This window comes from Pleurodeles waltl, chromosome 8 (assembly GCF_031143425.1).
Source record: "Pleurodeles waltl isolate 20211129_DDA chromosome 8, aPleWal1.hap1.20221129, whole genome shotgun sequence".
Taxonomy (NCBI): domain Eukaryota; kingdom Metazoa; phylum Chordata; class Amphibia; order Caudata; family Salamandridae; genus Pleurodeles; species Pleurodeles waltl.
Window position 1 is genome coordinate 152,923,986 of NC_090447.1, and position 25,910 is coordinate 152,949,895.

The 25,910-nt window shown below is 44.7% G+C and overlaps 1 protein-coding gene across 1 annotated transcript in view; it reads left to right on the plus strand.

Moving 5' to 3' along the window:
- CCDC83 (coiled-coil domain containing 83) overlaps positions 1 to 25,910 on the plus strand; it is a 104,819-nt gene that overhangs the window by 11,383 nt on the left and 67,526 nt on the right. The window contains exons 3-4 of the mRNA XM_069203978.1: positions 8,340 to 8,424; positions 21,517 to 21,685. Of these exons, the coding sequence (XP_069060079.1) occupies positions 8,340 to 8,424; positions 21,517 to 21,685 (254 nt within the window). The remainder of the gene's footprint in view (positions 1 to 8,339; positions 8,425 to 21,516; positions 21,686 to 25,910) is intronic.

The window sequence follows — 25,910 nt, forward strand, 5'->3', positions numbered from 1 at the left end:
CTCATGAGCAGGAATGTTCAGAGAGACATGAAAAGGGAAGAAAAAGCCTTTCCTTCCCTTTTCATGCCTCTCTGCCTCCCATGCCCCCCGTACCGAGGGGAAACTAATCTGTTTCTCCTCGGTCGCGCTGGAAGCACGGCTTCCACTGCGACAGGAGTTGACCTGCTGATGTCATCAGACATCACTGGGGGTGGGGAGGTTGGGTGGGTCAGGGTGGAAGGGGAAGCGATTCCACTTCCAGCCCTGCCATGGGGGTGTGGGAGGGAAGCCCACAGAGGGAGCACTAGTGCTCCGTCTGAGATCCGGTGCCGGGACGTAATGGTTACACCCACGGCACAGGAGCACTGTGCCACGGGACGTAACCATTATGTCTGCGGTACAGAACCAGTTAAAGCCAAAGCATGTCACATAAAACTGTGAGACGAGGCAAAGCTTCAGAATGTATTATCCACCAGTTGATGCCTGAGAACGTGGTCATGTTTAATATTTGAGAGATAGTGCTACAGACAAATTCTAGGTAGAGAGAGTTGCTTATAATGTGTGAATGTTTTTTGCAAAATTTTTCTGAAGATTTTGAGGCACTATAGATTGTTGAATAATGTAGAATGTAAGGGTAACCTGATTAGAGATGGCGTAACTGCAATGCCGCTGCAGCCAGGCACTGACCCCCAGCCAATACAGAGCGGCCACCCCACCACTGCACAAGGCCTTCATCAGTGTGCAGCAGAGAGTTGGCCTTGCGACCTGCCCACACTGCATATGGCCTACATCCTGCAAAACAGTGGTTGGCCGAATGGTCTGGTCTATGATCAGACCCTTGTAAATTTATTTTTAAATGTTTTCTGTTACTGCTGTATTGGTAGTGGCACTGCTCTATCAAAGGGGTAGCATCATGGTACCATGGTACCACAGGGTAGTGCTGCTGAGGGCCACAGCACTTGGTGCTGGTATCACAGTAGTTGTGACCCACAATAATATTTTGGAATTCCACAACATGGCCATGGAGGTCAGGGTGTGTCCACCCTTCCCCCTTATGTGCGCTTTTGACAATTTCTTCAGGACATGAAGATCATGTTCCCAAGTCCTGTAATCAGCACCTAATCAGATCATTCAGTACAGCAGTACCAGCACTAATACCGAAGTACCAAATGACAGACAGGAGAAAAAGCTTCTGCTGCCAATCAGAATGGCTTATTTTTTGGTACCTCAGACGTCCAGTAGGGCTTCTGTGGCAGCAGCCACCCAGACATACCTAACATTTCCTAACCTGAGCTGAGCCCTCTTTAAATTCTAATTTATAAAAAATGGCTGAATGGATTTACACCAGGTCACACAAATCATGCTTTCCGAGCAAAGTTCTAACTTCTTGCCCAATTTGGTGTAATTTAGTTGAGTGTTTACTTCTGTGCCCACTGAACCTGGAGAGGTCATATCTTTTCTGTAGATGGTAAGTAGGATTTTGTAGAGGTTCTCTGTAAACAGGAGTTATCAGCCCAGCCAGAGGGTCAGAAAGTGTGTCCATTTGAAGTAAAGTTTCCTGTGGAAATTAACACAGAAAATCTCACTTTTAGGACACCCTTTTCTCTTAGCCTCCACTTGATGGACCGGCGTGAAACTGTGCATGAAAATGCAAAATGGATGACCTTTGTTTTTGCAGTTTCATCAAATGTAATTAAGAACACAAAAAATGGCTTTCATGTGCAAAATCTGACCTAACTATAATGACAGTGTGTACACCTACCCTGTCCCCTTATATCCCATTTTGTAATCAAATTCAGCATATATGGACTGAGTCCTCAAGTCCTGTAATGGTGGCCACAAAATTTCTCTCAGTGTTGCAGCCAGCCAATCCGATCATTCGGCACCGTGGGACCATGCCATAACTTTTTTGGGGAAGTTTTATGTAGATTCATCAAGTAGTGTCAAACAACAAGACCCGCCAATCCTATGGAAACTCTGACCTAACTATAACAACACAATGAGCTCTGCCACTGGGTGAGATACAAGCACTGAAGTCAGTATTTTGGGGGAAGCCCTTACACATAGCAGTCTGAATCTGTAAACACTAACATTTATGAATATTAGTGGGTGAGACAAGAAAGAGGGAAAGCGATAACGGGAGATGTGTGAGATGGGCAAGTAAGAAGAGAACTGCATCAGATGCAGAAGTAGCTAGGCAGGATAAAGGGAGATTGAGGTAATGTGAGCAACATAGAAGTGGTTGTTGTGGCTGCTATTAGGTTATGATTGGTGTGAAGAGGGATGAATAGAGGTCGACGTGTGGTTGATGTTGATGGATGGGTGATATGGGAAGGGGTGACGGTGAGATCTACATGAAAAAGGGAGGTCACAAGACGTTGAAATATAGTGAAATTGGGATGAAGATAGGTTTAGATAAAATTAAATTGATGTGAATTAAGGTTGAGATGAGACTAGGTTCAGATACAATTAGGTTGATGTTAACTGAGGCTGAGGTTAGGCTGCGTCTTGATCTAGTTGATGTGAGGTGGATAAGTGAAGTTTAGAATAGATTGAAATTGGTGCTGAGTTTGAGGTGAGGGTGGGCATGAGGTCATATTGAGGTGAGATTAGGTTGAGGTAAGGATGTAATGAGTGGGGTTGCAGTTGGAGTGAGTTATAATGTGCGTTTCTGGACAGCATCTCTTCCATATGTTTTCTATTTCTTCAGTCTGCATCTAGAGTAATTTGCCCAATTCTGAGGCTGCGTTTGAGGCATTGAGGAGGTTGAGTTGACTTAGAAGTTGAGGAGACTTTGAGTAAAAACAGAAGTGAATTTGGGAGCAGGATGACATTGCGCTGAGGTTGAAGTAAGCTATAGGTGAGTTAGGGATGAGGTATATGTTTTGTTGAGGGTGAAGTTAATAAAGGTAAGGTTTAGGTGAGGTTGAGTTCAGGTGGGCACAGAGGGCATATTTTCACTTACCAATCAACCTACTTCACAGTAGAATGAATAATTCTAAAACTGTTTTTCCAGTATGAACCTTACAGATGAAGTCTGGGAAGATCTTAACATACTAATTTTTAAATGGAGCAGACCTTTGTGCTTTCAGTAGTAGGGGTGGCAGAGATGTCTGACTGAGCTAGTCAGTCACAAAGGGGGGTAGCTTCTAAGAGACTGCGGGAAAAGTTTGTGGCTAATGCGGCCCTGAAGCCAGCCCCTAGAAGACAATGATAGTAGTCTCCTGGTTGTATGTCGGAACTCCGCCTGCCGAAACAACAAGTGCCTGAACAACAAGGTCGGAACACCGACCTCGTTGTTACCACTAATGCCTTTACCACGAATGCCTTAACAACGATATTTCGTTGTAAAGGCATTCCTGGTAAAGGCATTAGTAATAGGCACCCATTGATCCTGCATGCATCATCCCGACCCCCCAACCCCACCCCAAAACCTAAAACCCCCTGACCCCCCACCCCGCCCCAAAACCTAAAACGGCAGCCCCCCCAACCCCACCCCAAAACCTAAAACCCCCCACCCCAAAACCTAAAACGCCCGCCCTCCAACCCCACCCCAAAACCTAAAACCCTCCGACCCCCCACCCCGCCCCAAAACCTAAAACGCCCGCCCCCCAACCCCACCACAAAACCGAAAACCCCGACCCCCCACCCCGCCCCAAAACCTAAAATGCCCCGCCCCAAAACCTAACACCCGACCCTCCATCCCCGCCCCAAAACTTAAAATGCCCTGCCCCCCCAACCCCGCCCCAAAACCTAAAACCCCCGACCCTCCACCCCGTCCCAAAACTTAAAACGCCCCACCCCCCCAACCCCGCCCCAAAACCTAAAACCCCCAACCCTCCACCCCGCCCCAAAACCTAAAACCCCCCCACCCCGCCCCAAAACCTAAAACCTCCCGACCCCCCACCCCGCCCCAAAACCTAAAACGCCAATACCGCCCCAAAACCTAAAACCCCCCGACCCTCCACCCCCACCCCAAAACCTAAAACGCCCCGCCCCCCAACCCCACCCCAAAACCTAATACCCCCTGACCCTCCACCCCTGCCCCAAAACCTAAAACCCCGACCCCCTACCCCGCCACAAAACCTAAAACCCCCCACTTACCTAAGTCATCGCCTCGTCATCCGCGTCGTCCTCCTCAGCTGACTCCCTTGTTTGTGCCTTAACCACGCATGTTCGTTGTTCAGGACATGCGTGGTTAAGGCACAAAATAACGAAGTCGTGGTTAAAGAAAGCGTTGTTCTGCTTTCATTAACCAGGACTTTGTTATTAAAGAGTCGGCGTAGAGGGCGTTTCCCTAGTCTCCTTTCCTCCTTCCTACAGTAACTCTTGGACATACATGGGACGTACATCAGTACAGATCTTTTGCCAATGCATCAAGGATGCCAGCAATAGTTTATTTAGTCTGGTGAACTTGTATATTGGCTCAGAGCCACTGCAGCTACCCTTGCGCATTGTTAAGGCTGATTGTCAGATGCAGTGCGTCAGTAAAATGTTGCACCTTCTCAAAGTATCCCACAGACACAGAGTGTAAGAAATTGAGTTACTGGTTGAGGGGGTGAAACCCTACTCAAGCAGCAACTAAAATCTGTGTCAGGGTGAGGCACAAGCAAATACCAAATTAAATTGTGCTCAACCCTCTGATAGTTTGGCACAGAGCACTCAGGCTTAACCTAGAGGCAATGTGTAAAGTATTTATACAGCTCTTCAAACTGTAATTAAGTGAAATCACAACACCAGAAAAACCCCACATCAATTTAGATATCTGGTTGTGCCGGACCGGGATAAAGTGAGAAGTTCAGCCCAACTGCAATGGAGTGTGGGCTGGCTGCAGGGACCCAGTTAGGTCCGCTGAACAGGAGTATCTAAAGTCCTGGTTGTGGAGCATTGTGAGGTCTTGTGTCGAGAATGCGTAGCGCAGCTGAGGTGTTGTGTTGGCACCAAGGAGCTGCAGAGCTGCGATGTGAGGTGTTGTGTCAGTGTTGACGATCCCATTGACAAGGGCTTGTGATGCAAAGTCTGGCTTTGAGAAAGCATCACCCAGTTAAGCCGATGCATCAGTTCTGAAGAGCTCCGAGGCTGCAATGCGAAAACCTGTGTCATCATCGAGGCTGCCATTGACAAGAGGTTTGTGATGGCTTGCATCGTGGAACCTTCGCGCAATGGTGGTTCGGATGTAGGCTACGAGGTCGATGCAGAGTTCTTGCACTGAGAGAAAGCTCAGAACAGGGGTGATGTGCCTGGTCTGCTCCAGATTACGCTGCGCAGCAGAGGTGATGCATTGGTTCTGCTGGATCCACAGATGGGCTGGAAGAGCTCCTTTAGGCCAACTTCCGAGGGTCCAGGACTAGGGTGGCACCACCATTTGGCAGGGTAGGACTCACAGATGGCAGAGTACAGCTACTGGGTTAAAGGTTGTTCAAGGTCATTTGTCCCTGAGGCTATAGTAAGGAAGCAATCCAACTAGCCCTTGGGGTCACTCTGGGATCTTGGGTTTAACAGATGAAGGTTTAGTCCTTCTCACCCAGGTAAGAGGGCAGAAGGTCAGCAGGGCAGAAGACCAACAGAGTAGCAGTCCTTTCACCAGCACAGCAGTCTTCATGGCAGAGTATCCACAGGTCCAGAAGTGTACTAAAGAGTTGGTGTCTAGGGGCCAATATTTTTACCTGGGCCTTCCTTTGAAGTGGGAGAAACTTCTAGATGTTTCCCTTTGAAGTCCACAGGCATTCTGCCTTCCCTGTCCTGGCTCCAGATTAACTACAGACGGTGTGCAGCTCTTTGTGTGGAGGTAGGACACAGCCTCTTCAAGTATAAATAGTGCTGTGCCCAGCTAAGCCCTCCCATCCTGCCAGTGATGGCCCATGTAGGCACGCCTAAGCTCTCTTTTGGGTGGGGCTGTCTAGGAGGAATACACAAAGTCCAGCTGTTAGCTACACCCACTCATGTGAACCAGAGACAGGCTGCAGGCACTAAGAGCCCTATTTATCAATAATTCACGCAACATAATGCAGCAAGCCACAGGCGAAAGGACAGGAATGCACCATATTTACCATTATTCAACCCATTCCAGTGCTTTCCTAGTGCTGGTGCACTTTTGGCTGTCTAGCGCCATCGCAGGCACCCTCGTATCATATTGCAAGGGTGCCTAGATTGCAGACAGGTTTGTTTTAGTGCATGAAAGGACACCTTCCTGCACAAAACAATCCTCAGAAGCATTTTCCTCTTTCTAAGTGTGCTGCTTCCTGGTTAGCAGTGATAAACTGAGCAGAGTCCAAAAGGCACCAAAACAGAAGTCAGAAAAAGAGGAGGGTTGAAGGAATAAAGTTAGGAGGGAAATCACTCCAAGGATGCCAGGCCTAACACAGACTGTGAAGTATGTGGCATTCCAGGAAGCAATGGCTCCTGTTCCAACATACTGATGGATGTATTTTCATGAAACAAGTGAGCAGCCACACTTCTATCAAGGTGTGCAGGGATGTCATGTAGTGTGGTGTGCTTTTTTGTGCCACGATATGTTAGGAAACGTTGTTTAAGCTCAAATTACTGCATATTAACATGTTACTTGCTAGTTGCATTTGTTTTCATAATTGGTTTTACTATTTTCATTTCACAATTCCTCACCACCCATATGTATTCATAAAGTTTAGCATATTTTGAGTTGTAAACAATATTAACGCATGCATTTCTCATCACTTCACTGGTGTGAAATTCCGCCTTTAGCTCATATGCTGTTATTTTTATTTTCTACTGTGGGAATTCGTGGGAATAGGTTTTTCACTTTTATGTATGAGATTACACATCCTAGACTTTACATAGTGCCCTGAACAGCTTTCCTAGGTTCTAACTCAGCAAAGCTGCTACAACTCTTACACTGCTAGCATGCAGAGTACTGGCAGATCTTATCTGATGCAACCTTGTCCTAAAAGCTAGTCTGAAACTTTTCACGTACTCCCATCGCCACATCCTGCCCATAATGTAATGTGGCGGGGCCTGTAATTGTAAACATTTGCACGTAAATGAGGGAACCCAGGGAAACCTCTGGATTTAATTGACATTGGGTGGACCAGGATCACTACACTTCTCAAGACAGATTCCACATCTCACTTTGCTCATTGCCTGCAGTACACTTTGATTACAGATAGACAATGATCCTGTGAGCTTGCATATACAATTGTAGAATCTTGGTGTCTTTTATCCCCAAAGTCACTTCAGACACAAATTGATTTCAACTTAACACCCCCCCCCCCCCACCCATATTAATTCTCCTGTGAGTCACACCACTGTGACCATCATTGCCTCTAAAGCTTTACCAGACCGATGTCCTACCCACTTTTTAGGTTTCAGGATTTCTTAACCATTTAACTGGGAGGTAACTTTCAACCTTATATTACCCTATCTTTTAATTGACCTTTATTTTGACTACTGCCTTCCCCTTGTGTATTTTTAAACCTTAAAGGGAATCTCAGCTTTTACTGCACTTTGTAGCCCTCCAGGCCCTTCCTGAAAGCTTTCTGCTTCTGTAAACCGGAGGTGTGTCGCTTAGTTGTCATAAGTAACCCAGTGCTTCCCACGTTTGCTCATTAAGCCATACTCTATACAAACGTGGCTACAAATAATTTGCATTTTGTGCTACTGTACTGCCCCAGAAATCATTAGCTTTTCCCAAGGTGCTCCCAGAGAGAAACACGTAGTTCTGCTTCATCTGTGAAGGTCATAACCAACACTGAAAACCATACTTGACAGCTTGTATTTGCTAGGAAATCTGAGGAAATAGACTACACCAAGGGTAGCATCCCAGCTCCTGTGCGATGCAGCAGAAACCCTTCACACCTCTGCCTTCTGCTCCCATGAAAATGTAATTCCCTTCTCCGAAACAACAAAATGCGATGGATAAAGACGATGTAGCCTAAAACCTCTTACTGAGAAATCCTATTGGCCGTATTCTATTCCAATATGTTTTTTGCGAGTTTGTGTCATTATTGTATGGGGCAAAATATATGTAAAAATCAGTCCTGGCTTCTGCTGAACTGAAATGGTAGTAATCTCAGGTGCCTTTCAGCCTTATTGGGCTTCACTGGGAGGTGCAGATTGAGTCCCCATGCACAGCAAGCCCAGGGCCTACATCAGGGCACCCCCTTACACTTCTGACATCTGAAACACCCCGCCTTCAATAGCCTTCGCTCAGATTGTCACACTGTGGAGCTCAGCAGAAGATCACACACATCTCCCTGGTTTGCACATATACTTACAGTATACGTGAAGCTGAACTTTATAACCCTCTGCATTACTTTCCACCACGTCCTTTAGGCCTAAAGAACAGAATATTTTTATTGGGGTTCTATTAATTTGTTTTTCACCAGGATTCAGGTTAAAGAGACTGAAATCGACCGATATCTCGTAGAAGTAAAACATGTTGAAGAAAAGAACAAAAGATACAAAGAGAGGGTAAGTACAGCCATTGATAGCTGTTTAAGTGTTATTGCTGTTTACTATTATTATTTAATTGCTAGTTGAATTAGGTTCAAGCAACCCCCCTGTAGTAGCTATCTCTTTAAGACACAATTGCAATTATCTCAAAGCTGCACAAAACAAAACCTCCCAAGTTAAATGCCATGTAGCAATTAAGTTATTAATACCACAGTTGCGACTCATTGTATATTTTAACTGGGCGGCTTGAGAAAATGATTTGAGGTGAATGCTTGGTAGGAAACAATCTAATAATACTGAAGTCGAAGCTTAAAATCGACCTTTAAAAATAGACTTACTGCTTTTTGAGCTATGGTTAAAGATTTACTTTTTCACTGCACACTTGCCACCCTTGCGATCAAACGGAATCTGAGCTCCTTGGGAGAACATTTGTTAGTAGTATCTCGAGATATTTTCCCCTAGGTCTGATTTAAGCTGTAAAGCGTTTTATTGGATCAAAAAGGCATTACGAGAGTGGCATAAGGCATCACCTTTTAGGACCAAACAGATATAATTTGAAGAGATAATTTATGGTTAAAAAACGAGTTTAAATAGATAAATCCTTGCCACGCTTTTGCTCTCCCATCTGATGTAGAGGATATTTTAAGTTGAAATGGAATCATGCACTCAGTAGATCTGTTATCAATTTTGGGAATTGTACACGCCTCATATTATATTATTGTTGACAAGCAATAAAAGTAAAAAGCGGTGTTCAAATCAGCCGCTGTAACATTACTTTTCATGAGAGCTGTTTTACTTCGTGAAGTTCTTCCAGGCAAAGGTGTTCAAAGGGTGTGAGGGAAGTTGGTGGTTCGGCTCAAAATAGGGTTCCTGGTTCATCTTGGTGCAGATATGTATGCATGTGCTATTTATACAGCGCAAACCTAGTCAAAGGGGAGTGAAATGCTATGCAAGGTCCAAGGCAAATATCTCAATCAGACCAGTTATTGCAACTGCAGCTAGTTTTCAAGAGCAAAAGTGGACCGTTACCGCATCTCCATGTTTAACCCCTTAGCTGCTGGGCCTTTTCCCCCCCAGTGCTGAGCCCTTTTTTGGCTATTTGGGGTAGTTTGCGCTTAGGGCTTCATAACTTTTTGTCCACATAAGCTAACCACGCCAAATTTGCGTCCTTTTTTTCCAACATCCTAGGGATTCTAATGGTACCCAGAGTTTGTGGTTTACCCTGGAGGAGACCAAGAAAATAGCCAAAATACAGTGAAAATTTCGTTTTTTCCAAAAAAATGGGAAAAAAGGGCCGCCGAAGAAGGCTTGTGGTTTTTTCCCTGAAAATGCCATCAACAAAGGGTTTCTGGTGCTGAAATCACTATCTTCCCACCTTTCAGGAACGGGCAGACTTGAATCAGAAAACCACATTTTCCAACACAAATTTGGCATTTTACTGGGACATACCCCATTTTTACTATTTTTGGTGCTTTCAACCTCCTTCCAGTTAGTGACAGGAATGGGTGTGAAACCAATGCTGGATCCCGGAAAGCTAAACATTTCTGAAAACAAGACAAAATTCTGAATTCAGCAAGGGGTCATTTGTGTAGATCCTACAAGGTTTTCCTACAGAAAATAACAGCTGAAATAAAAAAATATTGAAATTGAGCTGAAAACAACAGCCATTTTTCTTTATGTTTTACTCTGTAACTTTTTCCTGCGATGTCAGATTTCTGAAAGCAATATACCGTTTTGTCTGCTGGACTCTTCTGGTTGCGGGGATATAAAGGGCTTATAGGTTCATCAAGAACCCTAGGTACCCAGAGCCAATAAATGAGGTGCACCCTGCAGTTGGTTTTCATTCTATACTGGGTATACAGCAATTCATTTGCTGAAATATGAGGAGTGAAAAAGAGGTATCAAGAAAACCTTTGCATTTCCAAAATGGGATCAAGATAAGGTTTTGAGGAGCAGTGGTTATTTGCACATCTTTGAATTCCGAGGTGCCCATACTAGCATGTGAATTGCAGGGCATTTCTCAAATAGACGTCTTTTTTACACACTCTCTTATATTTGGAAGGAAAAAATGTAGAGAAAGATAAGGGGCAATAACACTTGTTTTGCTATTCTATGTTCCCCCAAGTCTCCCGATAAAAATGATACCTCACTTGTGTGGGTAGGCCTAGCGCCCGCGACAGGAAATGCCCCAAAACACAACGTGGACACATCCCATTTTTTCACAAAATACAGAGCTGTTTTTTTGCAAAGTGCCTACCTGTAGATTATGGCCTCTAGCTCAGCCGGCACATAGGGAAACCTACCAAACCTGTACATTTTTGAAAACTAGAGACCTAGGGGAATCCAAGATGGGGTGACTCGCGGGGCTCTGACCAGGTTCTGTTACCCAGAATCCTTTGCAAACCTCAAAAAGTGGCTAAAAAAACAAGTTTTCCTCACATTTCGGTGACAGAAAGTTCTGGAATCGGAGAGGAGCCTCAAATTTCCTTCCACCCAGCGTCCCCCCAAGTCTCCCGATAAAAATGATACCTCACTTGTGTGGGTAGGCCTAGCGCCCGCGACAGGAAATGCCCCAAAACACAACGTGGACACATCACAGAAAACAGAGCTGTTTTTTGCAAAGTGCCTACCTGTAGATTTTGGCCTCTAGCTCAGCCGGCACCTAGGGAAACCTACCAAACCTGTACATTTTTGAAAACTAGAGACCTAGGGGGAATCCAAGATGGGGTGACTCGCGGGGCTCTGACCAGGTTCTGTTACCCAGAATCCTTTGCAAACCTCAAAAAGTGGCTAAAAAAACAAGTTTTCCTCACATTTCGGTGACAGAAAGTTCTGGAATCTGAGAGGAGCCTCAAATTTCCTTCCACCCAGCGTCCCCCCAAGTCTCCCGATAAAAATGATACCTCACTTGTGTGGGTAGGCCTAACGCCCGCGACAGGAAATTCCCCAAAACACAACGTGGACACATCACAGAAAACAGAGCTGTTTTTTGCAAAGTGCCTACCTGTAGATTTTGGCCTCTAGCTCAGCCGGCACCTAGGGAAACCTACCAAACCTGTACATTTTTGAAAACTAGAGACCTAGGGGAATCCAAGATGGGGAGACTCGCGGGGCTCTGACCAGGTTCTGTTACCCAGAATCCTTTGCAAACCTCAAAAAGTGGCTAAAAAAACAAGTTTTCCTCACATTTCGGTGACAGAAAGTTCTGGAATCGGAGAGGAGCCTCAAATTTCCTTCCACCCAGCGTCCCCCCAAGTCTCCCGATAAAAATGATACCTCACTTGTGTGGGTAGGCCTAGCGCCCGCGACAGAAAATGCCCCAAAACACTACGTGGACACATCACAGAAAACAGAGCTGTTTTTTGCAAAGTGCCTACCTGTAGATTTTGGCCTCTAGCTCAGCCGGCACCTAGGGAAACCTACCAAACCTGTACATTTTTGAAAACTAGAGACCTAGGGGAATCCAAGATGGGGTGACTCGCGGGGCTCGGACCAGGTTCTGTTACCCAGAATCCTTTGCAAACCTCAAAAAGTGGCTAAAAAAACAAGTTTTCCTCACATTTCGGGGACAGAAAGTTCTGGAATCGGAGAGGAGCCTCAAATTTCCTTCCACCCAGCGTCCCCCCAAGTCTCCCGATAAAAATGATACCTCACTTGTGTGGGTAGGCCTAGCGCCCGCGACAGGAAATGCCCCAAAACACAACGTGGACACATCACAGAAAACAGAGCTGTTTTTTGCAAAGTGCCTACCTGTAGATTTTGGCCTCTAGCTCAGCCGGCACCTAGGGAAACCTACCAAACCTGTAAATTTTTGAAAACTAGAGACCTAGGGGAATCCAAGATGGGGTGACTCGCGGGGCTCTGACCAGGTTCTGTTACCCAGAATCCTTTGCAAACCTCAAAAAGTGGCTAAAAAAACAAGTTTTCCTCACATTTCGGTGACAGAAAGTTCTGGAATCTGAGAGGAGCCTCAAATTTCCTTCCACCCAGCGTCCCCCCAAGTCTCCCGATAAAAATGATACCTCACTTGTGTGGGTAGGCCTAGCGCCCGCGACAGGAAATGCCCCAAAACACAACGTGGACACATCACAGAAAACAGAGCTGTTTTTTGCAAAGTGCCTACCTGTAGATTTTGGCCTCTAGCTCAGCCGGCACCTAGGGAAACCTACCAAACCTGTGCATTTCTGAAAACTAGAGACCTAGGGGAATCCAAGGAGGGGTGACTTGCGGGGCTCGGACCAGGTTCTGTTACCCAGAATCCTTTGCAAACCTCAAAAAGTGGCTAAAAAAACAAGTTTTCCTCACATTTCGGTGACAGAAAGTTCTGGAATCTGAGAGGAGCCACAAATTTCCTTCCACCCAGCGTTCCCCCAAGCCTCCCGATAAAAATGATACCTCACTTGTGTGGTTAGGCCTGGTGCCTGCGACAGGAATAGATTACACAACGGTCAATGTTGGTCCTTACGTGAGGCAGCTGTTGACCCTGGGGTGATCCATTCCTGACACAGACACTAGGTGTAGGCACTCAAGTGGGGTAGTGTTTTTATCAGGACAGGTGAGGAGTCACTGGGTGGTAGGAATATTGTGGATCCCAGCATATTCCTGTAGTTTGTGTGACAGAAATGCGAGAAAAATTGAGTTTTTTTTCAACATTTCAGCTTTGCAGGGTATTCTGGGTAAGAAAACTTTGGGGAAGCCACACAAGTCACACCTCTGTGGACTCCCCCGAATGTCTAGTTTCCAGAAATGTTTGGGTTTAGTGTGTTTCTCTATATGGCCGCCGAATCCAGGACCAAAAACACAGGTGCCTGCCTTACAAAACCAGTTTGTTTTGCCATGGATAATTTTGATGTCTCCACAATATGATTTGGGTGGTGGAATTTGGGGTGAACTAAATTGGGGAGCTCCCAAGAGAGCACTCTCTCTCTGCTTGCCGCCGCATTCACCTGCTCTCTGGGTTGGCCTAACCCACTATTACCCAGTTGCACAAACAGCTTGCGAAGGGACAGCAGGACTGTCCTCATCACCTCCCTCATAATGTACTGGAAGAGGAGTTATCGAATGGGACTCCTCTGACTGAAAAATCACTCCCAGAGTCTGCGCCATTGTCCTATCCCTCAGATGCTGTCTCAGTATCTGATGTCTCAGTCTCTGATCCTATGTCAGAGCGGTCCTCTATAACCCGAGTGCAGGCAGCAGTCATCCATCAAGATGCCATCTCTGCTATTGGCTAAACTGTTGCTCTAAAACACTAGCCTACGTAGACAGTCACAAAATCGATGGTGTGTGAGATACGTGCAACAGTAGAGGCCACCTTACCTGCGCTTCTTCCCTCAATCAGCACGTACTTTCAAGACACTCAAAAAACACCTTGTCACATACCATTCGTCACAGTCTTTAGCACCTCCTGCGCCCAGTCCAACAATCATTATTGGTGCTCCCACTCCCTCCTCCTCGGATTCCCTCATTACCACCCAGCAAAAGTGCCCTTCATCTCTCCATAGACTTTGCTAATGTACTCAGCTATTTACATAAAATACAGATTTGCTCTTTGCAGTAGGCATATAAACTTTCTGCGCTTCTTTATGGCACTAAAACTGCCACTAGACAAGTCGGACCCTTTTCCCCCCAGGGAAACCACACACATATTGACAAAAGTGATATATATATGACAGCCAATCACCTGAAAATCAACTCAAGCAAAACCGAAATAATCCTCTTTGGCCCACACAAAAACACCTGGGACCCCTCATGGTGGCCCACCACGCTAGGCCCTGCACCCACCCCCGCCAACCACGCACGCAACCTCAGCATCATCCTAGACTCCTCCCTCTCGATGACCCAACAAATCAACGCTCTCACCTCCTCATGCTTCAACACACTCCGTATACTGAAAAACATTCAAATGGATCCCTACAGAGACCAGAAAAACCGTCACTCACGCACACATCAGCAGCAGGCTTGATTACGGAAACGCCCTCTACGCCGGCACCACTCTAAAACTCAAGCGCAAACTACACGCATCTAGAACTCAGCAGCACGACTCATCCTCGACCTCCGCCGACACGAACACATCTCTCCACACCTCAAATCCCTCCACTGGCTCCCCATTGACAAAAGGATCACCTTCAAGATCCTCATCCTCGCACACAAATCACTCCACAACACAGGCCCTGCCTACCTCAACGAGAGTCACCTTCCACACCCCCACACGAAACGTCCGCTCAGCTGACCTCTCTCTCGCCTCTGTCCCCCGCATCAAACACACCACCACCGGGGGCAGATCCTTCTCCTACCTTGCACCCAAAACCTGGAACGCCCTCACAACCCACCTTCGCAAGACCCAAAACCTACTTCTTTTCAGGAAGGGCCTCAAAACCTGGCTTTTCGAACAGTGAACCTCCCAGCCCCTTTCCCTCCCCCCGCCCCCCCCCCCAAGCGCCTTGAGACCCTCACAGGTGAGTAGCACACTTTATAAATCTCTTTGGTATATATAGATCTACCTCTATATATATATATATATCTATGTACATAGATATATCTATAGATATATCCATGTACATAGATATATCTATCTACATAGATATATAAATACAGGGAGTGCAGAATTATTAGGCAAATTAGTATTTTGACCACATCATCCTCTTTATGCATGTTGTCTTACTCCAAGCTGTATAGGCTCGAAAGCCTACTACCAATTAAGCATGTTAGGTGATGTGCATCTCTGTAATGAGAAGGGGTGTGGTCTAATGACATCAACACCCTATATCAGGTGTGCATAATTATTAGGCAACTTAACAAAAAACAAATATATACCCATTTCAATTATTTATTATTACCAGTGAAACCAATATAACATCTCAACATTCACAAATATACATTTCTGACATTCAAAAACAAAACAAAAACAAATCAGTGACCAATATAGCCACCTTTCTTTGCAAGGACACTCAAAAGCCTGCCATCCATGGATTCTGTCAGTGTTTTGATCTGTTCACCATCAACATTGCGTGCAGCAGCAACCACAGCCTCCCAGACACTGTTCAGAGAGGTGTACTGTTTTCCCTCCTTGTACATCTCACATTTGATGATGGACCACAGGTTCTCAATGGGGTTCAGATCAGGTGAACAAGGAGGCCATGTCATTAGATTTCCTTCTTTTATACCCTTTCTTGCCAGCCACGCTGTGGAGTACTTGGACGCGTGTGATGGAGCATTGTCCTGCATGAAAATCATGTTTTTCTTGAAGGAAGTAGACTTCTTCCTGTACCACTGCTTGAAGAAGGTGTCTTCCAGGAACTGGCAGTAGGACTGGGAGTTGAGCTTGACTCCATCCTCAACCCGAAAAGGCCCCACAAGCTCATCTTTGATGATACCAGCCCAAACCAGTACTCCACCTCCACCTTGCTGGCGTCTGAGTCGGACTGGAGCTCTCTGCCCTTTACCAATCCAGCCACGGGCCCATCCATCTGGCCCATCAAGACTCACTCTCATTTCATCAGTCCATAAACCTTAGAAAAATCAGTCTTGAGATATTTCTTGGCCTAGTCTTGACGTTTCAGCTTGTGTGTCTTGTTCAGTGGTGGTCGTCTTTCAGCCTTTCTTACCTTGGCCATGTCTCTGAGTATTGCACACCTTGTGCTTTTGGGCACTCCAGTGATGTTGCAGCTCTGAAATATGGCCAAACTGGTGGCAAGTGGCATCGTGGCAGCTGCACGCTTGACTTTTCTCAGTTCATGGGCAGTTATTTTGCGCCTTGGTTTTTCCACACGCTTCTTGCGACCCTGTTGACTATTTTGAATGAAACGCTTGATTGTTCGATGATCACGCTTCAGAAGCTTTGCAATTTTAAGAGTGCTGCATCCCTCTGCAAGATATCTCACTATTTTTGACTTTTCTGAGCCTGTCAAGTCCTTCTTTTGACCCATTTTGCCAAAGGAAAGGAAGTTGCCTAATAATTATGCACACCTGATATAGGGTGTTGATGTCATTAGACCACACCCCTTCTCATTACAGAGATGCACATCACCTAATATGCTTAATTGGTAGTAGGCTTTCGAGCCTATACAGCTTGGAGTAAGACAACATGCATAAAGAGGATGATGTGGTCAAAATACTAATTTGCCTAATAATTCTGCACTCCCTGTATAGATCTATATATAGATCTATTTTTTTTAGTTGTTGTATGGTTTCCTTGGGGCCAAAATGGCCCCCAGGGAAACCCTACAACATCTAAAAAAAAAATTGCCCCCACAGGGGGTCACCCTGCCCACAGACGACCCCCTGTCATTTTTTTTTTTTAAAACAATCCCCGGGGGGGGGGGGGCGCGATCGCGCCCCCCCCCCCCCCCCCAGGGGGCACCTACCTTTTTTTTTTAAATTAATTATGCCCCCGGGGGGGGCGGCCCGTTTTCCGAGGGGGCGGCCCCCCCAAAGTGAAATCCCTGGCGTCTAGTGGTGTTTCCTGGCCCCCGATCGCAGCTGTGCTGCGATCGGGGGCCAGGAAACACTTTGAGAAGGCCTCGTAAGAAAGGGGAGACTCTCCCCTTTCTTACGAGGCCTTCTCAAACTGTTTCGCACAGCTGCGATCGGGGGCCAGAAACAGTTTGAGAAGGCCTCGTAAGAAAGGGGAGAGTCTCCCCTTTCTTACGAGGCCTTTTCAAAGTGTTTCCTGGCCCCCCGATCGCAGCACAGCTGCGATCGGGGGGCCAGGAAACCTGAAAGTGTTTCCTGGCCCCCGATCGCAGCACAGCTGCGATCGGGGGCCAGGAAACACTTTCAGGAAGGCCTCGTAAGAAAGGGGAGACACTCCCCTTTCTTACGAGGCCTTCCCGAACGTGGGAAAGGCCGTTTTCCCCATTAAAGCAGGAAGCGGCCGCAAGGCTGCTTCCTGCTTTGATGGGGAAAACACCTTTGCAACGTCAGCGCGCCGCGAGGCGCGCTGACGTCACAAAGGGGCGGGTGGGGGGGCGGGGGGAGACACGGAAGCTTCCGTGTCTCCCGGGGGGGGTTTAAAAAAAATAATAAATCCTCCGGTGCGACGCACCCGAGGATTTATTGATACCCTTCCTGGTGTCGGCCACTGGTCGTGACCCGCACCAGGGAGGGTGTGTGGGCGTCGGCCAGTGGCTGACGCCCGCAACGAAGAGGTTAAGGAGGTGTGTCTCAGACCTTTACTAAATTTGAGCAGGGATGGCGTTCTCCTGAAGGGCACAGGGGTATCTTTCCAGATTCTTGGCGCATAGATGGAGGAGGTCTGTTTTTTTCTTCCTTTTTTGCACTTTTTATGGTAATTAATTTAATTTAATAACAATAAGCATTCTAAAATTTGAAACCAAATTGTCTTTTGCTATATAAATAATAAGTATTTCCAACAAAATAGTACCAATTTTATCAACCACAGAAGGATGAAATACTAAGTCAGCTCTGCAGTTCAAGAACACCTGACTCAAATAGCCAGTTATCTAGGATTAGTACTACACTACTCATTCTGTAAACACTGGAACCTTTTAACTTCAGGAGAATAAAACACTGTTTGTCTTGGCAGCTCTCCACCATTCTAATTGGTGGGGTGTATGTGAATCAGTTTCTCTATCAGGAAAAATATCTTCCATGCCGATAAAAGGGGGGAATATGTCATTGCACAAAAGTGATCGCATTTCCCCCATGCACCAATGCACATGCCGAAGTACCTTAACATAGCCCCAGTGGCTTGGTAACAAAGGTTTTCTAAAAATATATGTAGTTGGCGGTAATGACAGCCTACTGTCGCGGCGATGGCTGCCAAAACACCATCGCCACGGCTACCTACCATCTGCCATATAATGACCGTAGCCTGAATTCCGCCAAAAGGCTGGCGGAATTCTGGCTATGGTCACGGCGGCGGACGGTGGTAAGCAGCAGCGCCACGCCAGTAGACCGCCGCAGACCGTATCATGACACATGATATGGCCTGGCGGTGTTCTGCTGGCGGACGCTGCTGGCAGCAGCGGCATGACCCATCTCCTGCCGGAGGACCCCCTGCAAGCAGGTAAGACGGGTGCTCCGACAGGGAAGGGGGAGGGGGTGTTGTGTGTGTGGGGGCGTGTGGGTGTATGTTTCTGTGTGCGTGCATGCGGGTGTGTGGTGTGTGGAATGCATGTGTGCATTAATGGGTGTGAATGTGCATGTATGTGGTGTTGTGTTGATGCATGGGTGCTTGTATGTTTGTCAGTGTGTGTGGATGTGTGTGGGAATGTATGTATGCATGCATGGGTGAATGTGGGTATGCGTGTGTGTATGCATGTGTTTGTTGGTGCGTGAATGTTCATGTATGTCTTGGGGGGGTTGGGAGGGAGGAGGACTCAGGGGAGGGGGATGGGGGCAGGGGAGACCCCTATCAGTGTCAGGGAAGGAATTCCCTGGCACTGATAGTGCCTACCGCCATGGTTTTCGTGGCGGTTAGAAAGACACGAAAACCATGGTGGTAGTCATTATCCCGGGGGTGGGACAGTGACGGCCGCCTGGCTGGAGACTCAAGTCTCCAGCCCGGCGGCTGTTACCTCCATGGCGGACAGAGTGGTACATTGGCGGTTTGGCTTGAGCCAAACCGCCAATGTCATATTTTGGGGAGAGGTACCGCCAGCCAGTTGGCAGTACCTTTCTCCAAAATACCGCTGTCCGCCAGGGTTGTAATGAGGGCCATAGTGTCATAGGCTTTCAGGTGCAAAAATTAGTAAACTTACACCCTTGAGCTGCTATTAATGCATTTGTGTAGATTCTGGGGCTGATATGAATCTTGATAGTAAGGATACTCCATCACAATGGTAACAGAGTATCCTCACCGCCAAGATGATGTCCTCCCATCGAATTTAGATGCAGGTGGACCATAGGTGTAACCATGGCGGAGACTGCTCTGCCATTGCCATGGTTTCACCTATCTCATAGCCCGATGGAGTAAGGACCTTTGGACCCTGATCTCTGTGTCTGCCCACCTAATTTAGATGGGCATACATAGAGGTCAGTTTTCACTGACTGTCACCGCCAGGAAAACCCTGGTGTTAAGAGGCAGTGAAAACTGTCTAATGCCTCCCCCCCCCCACCGTGGCACATAAGTCCCCAGGTGAGGGGGCATTTTTTTATTTTTCAAAAGAAAATCCCACATTGGTACATTATTTTTGGAAAAACAAAATGGACAAACTACTCCATGGTGTTGGCAGAGTCCTTTAGCAAACTGAACCTGCTTGGCTGTCTATGCTAAATTTGGCGGGCGGAGTAGTCATGGCCTGGAGGATGTTAATTTCTCCCCCATATCCCAATGTGTCCACCAAATATTAAATTGGGCCCTCAGTAATTTCTATAAAAACCAAGCCTTTCAATTTGTCCTCAGTATCGCTTACATGGTTGCATCTTGTCTGAAGTCACAGTGCTCAGAACAAATGTGAGAGCGACATAGCACCTTGGGTTTTCATTTGTTCCCATATCCACTGTACATAACTCCCCCCACTCCATGTTTAGGCCATGTTAATACCCTTTGCATCTGCTCATCAAATGCCTTAAATTTTCTAGCAGATCAAAAAAAATAGCCATAAAGATCCTCTCCTCATTCTGCATCCTGAAAACAATACAGATAGCCATATATATCATAAGCTTTAGGTAATATATGAGCACCAGGGATTGCGACCACCGGCAAGCTGATAGAGGAAAATGACCCTAATTGCTCAGGGCTAAGGTCCAGGTCTTGCATCAGCCTGGTCAGAGAGACCATAGAGCGGTAATCCAAACATTTCTGAATGTAACCGTGTTTCATCTCTAGTGGATTGTGCTCAGTGGTTCTTCATGAAAAGAGAACCAATCGACAAGCGCAGCAGTCCAATAGATATGTGGTATATGCCCAGTGAATGTTACCTTCTCATGTAGTAATATTTGGAGAGCAAATAATGTAAATGCTGACCAGGTCATAAGGCTTGATTTCAAGAGTGTCCTACCAATGCAGATGCACTGTTCAGGTTCTTGTTGCACAAGAGAAACTAAAGTTGATAATCTCCAGATGGTCGAATGCGTCTACAAGCAGTGGACATATGAGAGCGTTCTCTCCTTTTCTCACCTAGGAGGGCACTTATACCCGCGTTTCATGATTTTGGAACTGCATGGCTATGGTGGTAATCTGTGCCATCTTCACCCTCCCCACCCTAAATATACACCACCCATCACAAAGGAGGGTCTTTAGTGTTAGGAAATGCACTTTTTCAACAGTGAAATTCTGCCAGTCCCAATCATGAGACTCAGATTGGAATTTACCTTATCAAACTCAATTTCTTCCCTCCTCTGTTCAGGCACGCAGAACATTTTTGAATTGGCTCTTCACTATCACCCCTTAAGGGCATCCTACACACTGCTGCATATCTCATCCTTAGCATGATCAGATCATCCCCTTCCTGATGGAACTCCATTGGCTTTCCGCACATCTTTAAAACCAGTTGCATCATTTTCAAAGTTATTACAATCAGCACCCCCGCTTATCTTTCAGACAACCTCGTCGTCTCTTGTGGTTCTCGGCACACCAGCAACAAGGACGCCATCCGTCTGCAGAATAATAAGTGGAAAAAAAGAAAAAACAAGCAGCAGGCCTTTTCCATTTGTGCATCCACAATCTGACACAATATATCCATATCAACTAGGACCTCCCCAATGCTGCTCCAGATGAAGAAAAAGTTGAAAACTCACTTCTTTAAAGATCACTACATCAGAATGCATTAACCTATCACCACCCAGTTACTTTACCTATCACTTGTTGACTTTATGATTACCTTTAACTTTGTACAGCACTCTGCTGCCTTTTGGCTAGGTTCCCTCTCTAGAAATACCATAAAAATACATGCATACAATTGAGCCTTGTGTATTTTTTTAAGAACTATATTACATTGGTATTTAGGTAATTCTGTTCTAAAGCGTGCTTTTTTTCAGGTACTCCAAAAACGTTGTTGACCAGTTTTTTGTTTTTTTTTACAAGATATCAATTTCAAGAATACATTAGACGTACTTACCTCAGAAATGGAACTCATACCATTTCTTATAAATGCAATTTTATTTGTCATTTACATTTATGGTGATTTGCTTTATCTTTTGTAGAATGAGCGGCTCAAGGCAGAACAGCTGATACACATCAGGGATCTTCTTCATGAAGCGAAAAATCAGGACAAAGAATTTGCAAAAAAGGAGGTTTTTAACAGAGATCAGGTTGATCAGGCTATTAGAGAAAAATGGGAATACATAAGAACCATGGAACGTATATTTGAAGGTGACAGCTTTTTGCAATGTATCCTGATAGTACTTTATGTTATTGCAAATGCAGTTCAGAAAAAATTATTTTGAAATAAAAATATTAACAAATACAGGGAGAAATCATGGGAAAATGCCAAATAGAACTTATTTTTAAACTCTGGTGATACCGACATTAATAAATAAAATAATTCTAACTATTGTACACATAACATAGTGGAATATAACACTTGTAGATGAATATAGCAAAACCATGTTCATTGCACTGACCTGCACTGCACTCATTTTGTATTAGAAAATATATCAGTATTTCTTTAAAAAATAAATTTACTTAATCAGGCATTTAATATGGAGCCCTAGCGGCCTACTATCCTAAGCTTTTAAATAACCAGCAGAACAAGGATGCATCCAAATACACTACTTTTATAATGTTACAAAAATAAATACATTTAGTAGATACACAATTGAATAACACAAACCACAAATACGACAAAATAGGAAGGGCCTGTTGCAACTGGAAATATCTTATAAACTGCATTGACCAACTAAATCAAATCTCATAGTTAACATAATTTCTGAGTATGCATTGCACTTTTTAATAAATTCAACCTTTCGTTGAAGGCAATGTCTGTGAAGAAACAATCACAAGAGGGAATCCCCCATTATATCTGTTTCTTTAATTCCTTTAAGAGCTCTTTCAGAGTTGTCCTTTTTGGATGTGTTTTTTTCTAATTTATGTCTAGAATGATTACAGTATTTGGTTTTACGGATGGTACAGCTTGGTTTACAATTAAAGTGGAAAATTATAAAAATAAATAACAAGTAAAGATTCAAGATATGTGCTTAGGTTTAGAGTAAGGCATAGTGTGAAGGGTGATGTAAGATGCATGCGTTAGAGTTAATAAGCATGGGGTAGATTTAGGATTTCAGTAAGAGTTAGGGATGGGGAAGTTATGTAAGTAGGATTAAGGCTAATCAAAGTTCTTTCAGAGGGCCCATCAAACTGGTAGATGTCTAGGTAGTGATTTCAGGGCTGAAAGAAAAATGGTAAAGCTAGTTGTTATTATAGTGGATACAATTAAAATACTAATTCTGGACAATGATCTGGAAATGTTGAACTCCTATTAGATTATAGCGCCCCATACAGAATCTTTCTACAGAGCAAGTAAGGATGCAGTTAGCAAACCTGAAAAGGGAACAATTCCTCACTCTAAATATTCTCTTTCATAGATGAGAGTCAGCAATTAATATCAGTAAGGCATCCACTGATTAGTGCCCTACATTTTTAAAATATATTTTTTATTATTTTGTTTTACATCAAATCAGCTTTCCACCAAGTGTTGTCAGAAATTTACAACTATCACATTATCAACTTCTCAACATCGGTGGACATAATACTACTTTACATAGTTATATCTGGCCCAATATCCCATATCTTACCATCATATGCCTCTTGTTGTTAACAAATTATCTAAATAATATCCAGCAATATCATCCCATTAGGTGTACAATTATTGACAGTCATATACATGTTTGTCATCTTTCAGCATCCCTACTGTTAGCCTTATCTATTTAACCTCTGGTGGAGACCTGCTATCTACATGCATATTCCTTTCTACTAATATATGTATTTACAGGGGGTGAAGAATAGTGGTTAGGAAGCCTCTGAAAGCAATCACATTTCCCCTCACATAGCCTCAGCCATTTCCAATTAACATAATCCACTGATTAATATTGTGAGGTGCTGTACTGGAGTGAAGTTCCGCCTTCGCCCTCTATTAAGAAAAGTAATGCATCCCATGATCTTGCGAAATGTAATTTACATTTGGCCTCCAGAAGCAGTAAGATGCCTTCCTATCCAGCCCATTTGAGCAATTCTCTTTTCCAGTGTTCCAGTGTAGGTCCCACCGCTGATGTCCAATTCAATGTCACTTGTATTTATGCTAACACTAATGCCAGATCTATAAACATGGTGATAGCTTGCACATCTTGTACCCCGTATACATTTTTTTAAGTAGAGGGCAGTACATCTATCTGTTATTCATTAAGGAAGCCAACAACTCCAGTTCACTATTTGGTAATATTGGGACACGTCCACGTCGTATGATAAAGGTCTGCTTCCAACTCTCCACATCTCAGGCATTTAGCCAGTGCACCTGGGTAATATTTATTAGATCTGTTAGGGGTTATATATCCCGTATGAATACGGTAAAAATGAATCATTTTTAAGTGAACATTATGAGGGGTCTGGGGAGCATTTCCAAAGCCTATCCTCAGTCTTCTTGTCCAATTGGTTTATGCAGGTCATTTACCCATTTGTCCCTGAGCGTGGTTCATTCCACGCTATAGTATTGTTATGTCCTTAAAATTGCTTGGGGTAGGATAGATTGTATGAAGCCCCAGATGTATAGGAAGTTCACACTCTTCTGTGTTCCATATGTGATTTATTACTGCTACTAAAGAACCATAAAACAGAAAATACCCTGCAGCTATTTTAAAGACATTCATGAATTCTTCAGATGCATATAATACACCATCTGTGAATAGGCTCCCAATCCTGGCAATCCCATGATCTACCCAAGTACGTAGTCCTACCCAACTTCTCTTATGAGGCAGGACATGCAAATAATGCAATGGTATATTCAGTGTGTAGGAACTACTGTTCTTGATTTTCATAAGCTTCTGATTATACAATATTTTATCATCTTTAAGAGTCCTTCTTTTGGGTCTGAGGAGGAGTGGTGTTAACATTTGTAATGTGGGTCCAGAGTACCGTGCCCCATTAAGCCCGCCCATCTGAGTTGCCACCCATCTTGACATCCAATGGAGGTGGACGGCTAAACAATGCAGCTCGAAATCATGGACAGAAGTCCCCCTCCCTTTTCGTCAGGAGTTGCAATTTAGCTAATGCCACTCTGTGACCATTACAGCTCCATATTAAATCTGTAGGCAAGAAAACTATTTCCCTGAACTGTACCCTAGTTATCACAGTAGGCTGTGTAGTGTAGTAATACCAGGTACTTGGGGAAAGTAACCATTTTAGCATTCGCTAGTCTCCTGGCCACCGATAACAGCAGTGTACTCCAGAATGTCATCCCTGTTCTCAACGCAGTACAGGCTTTTCTGATGTCCCCACCCAGAAAGTCATTTCCTGATTTACATATACGGGCCCCTAAATACTGTATTAATGTCTGTTCCCAGGTGAGGGCAACGTCCACTTGTACTGACAGTTCCCCTACATGTGGATAACGCCACTATGTGACCACTAGAGCTCCATATTAAATCTATACGTAAGGTATCTATTTCTGTGAACCAACCCCTAATTAGAATGATAGGCAGCATGGTGTAATAATAAAACAACTTTGGGACCCCCAAATGATTGTCTGTTTCCATTTGGGGGCAACGTCCACTTGCATTGGCAGTTACCCTACTTGTAGTTCACTCACTTCAAATGCATTAGATTTATTCCAATTAATCTTCTGCCCCAACAGGTCCCTGAAAGTGTTCAGGAACTAAATGGCCCTTCTCATATCTACCTGTTTATCTTTAAGGAATATTAACATGTTGTGTGCATATAAATAAGATATAGTGGTGTGTGTCCCAAGTAATTATTCTTTATAACTATTCCCTTGTCCCACTCTGCAGCCAGCAGTTCTACCGCTATGGCAGAAAGCTGTGGGGTCAGCGGGCATCCCTGTCTCGTGCCCCATTCTGTTGCATATGAATCTGAAATAACTTGGTCAGTCTTCATGATTGTGGTAGGGGTAGTTTAAAGTAGTTTTAACCAGCCACCATACTCCTGTGCCAACCCCATTTAGTTAAGCACAGCCTATAAGTCATAATTTATTGTTTGATATTGTGCCAACAAGGCAACGCAAACATACCCCACATAAAAAAACACCATACAAGACATTACAATTAATATAACATTGCCTAAAAATATAGTTCGTCCATGTTGTATCGTACTATCTAGTTTTGTTCAAAATCAGTGCATATAGATATTGCCAATCCAGAGGGTCGAACACTTTCTCAAAATTTGTTGCTAAAATTAAGGCTCTGAGTTCCGGTGTGTGGAGTAGTCTAGTATGTCAATCAGTCTTCGTATTGATATGGCTCTGTTTCTCCAGGGGATGAACCCATTCTGGTCTGAATGCACAAGGCGCTGCATATAAGGAATTAACTTAGCATAGCAAGTATTTTGCAAAAACAATTGTAATCTACATTAAGCATTGAAAGTGGCCTAT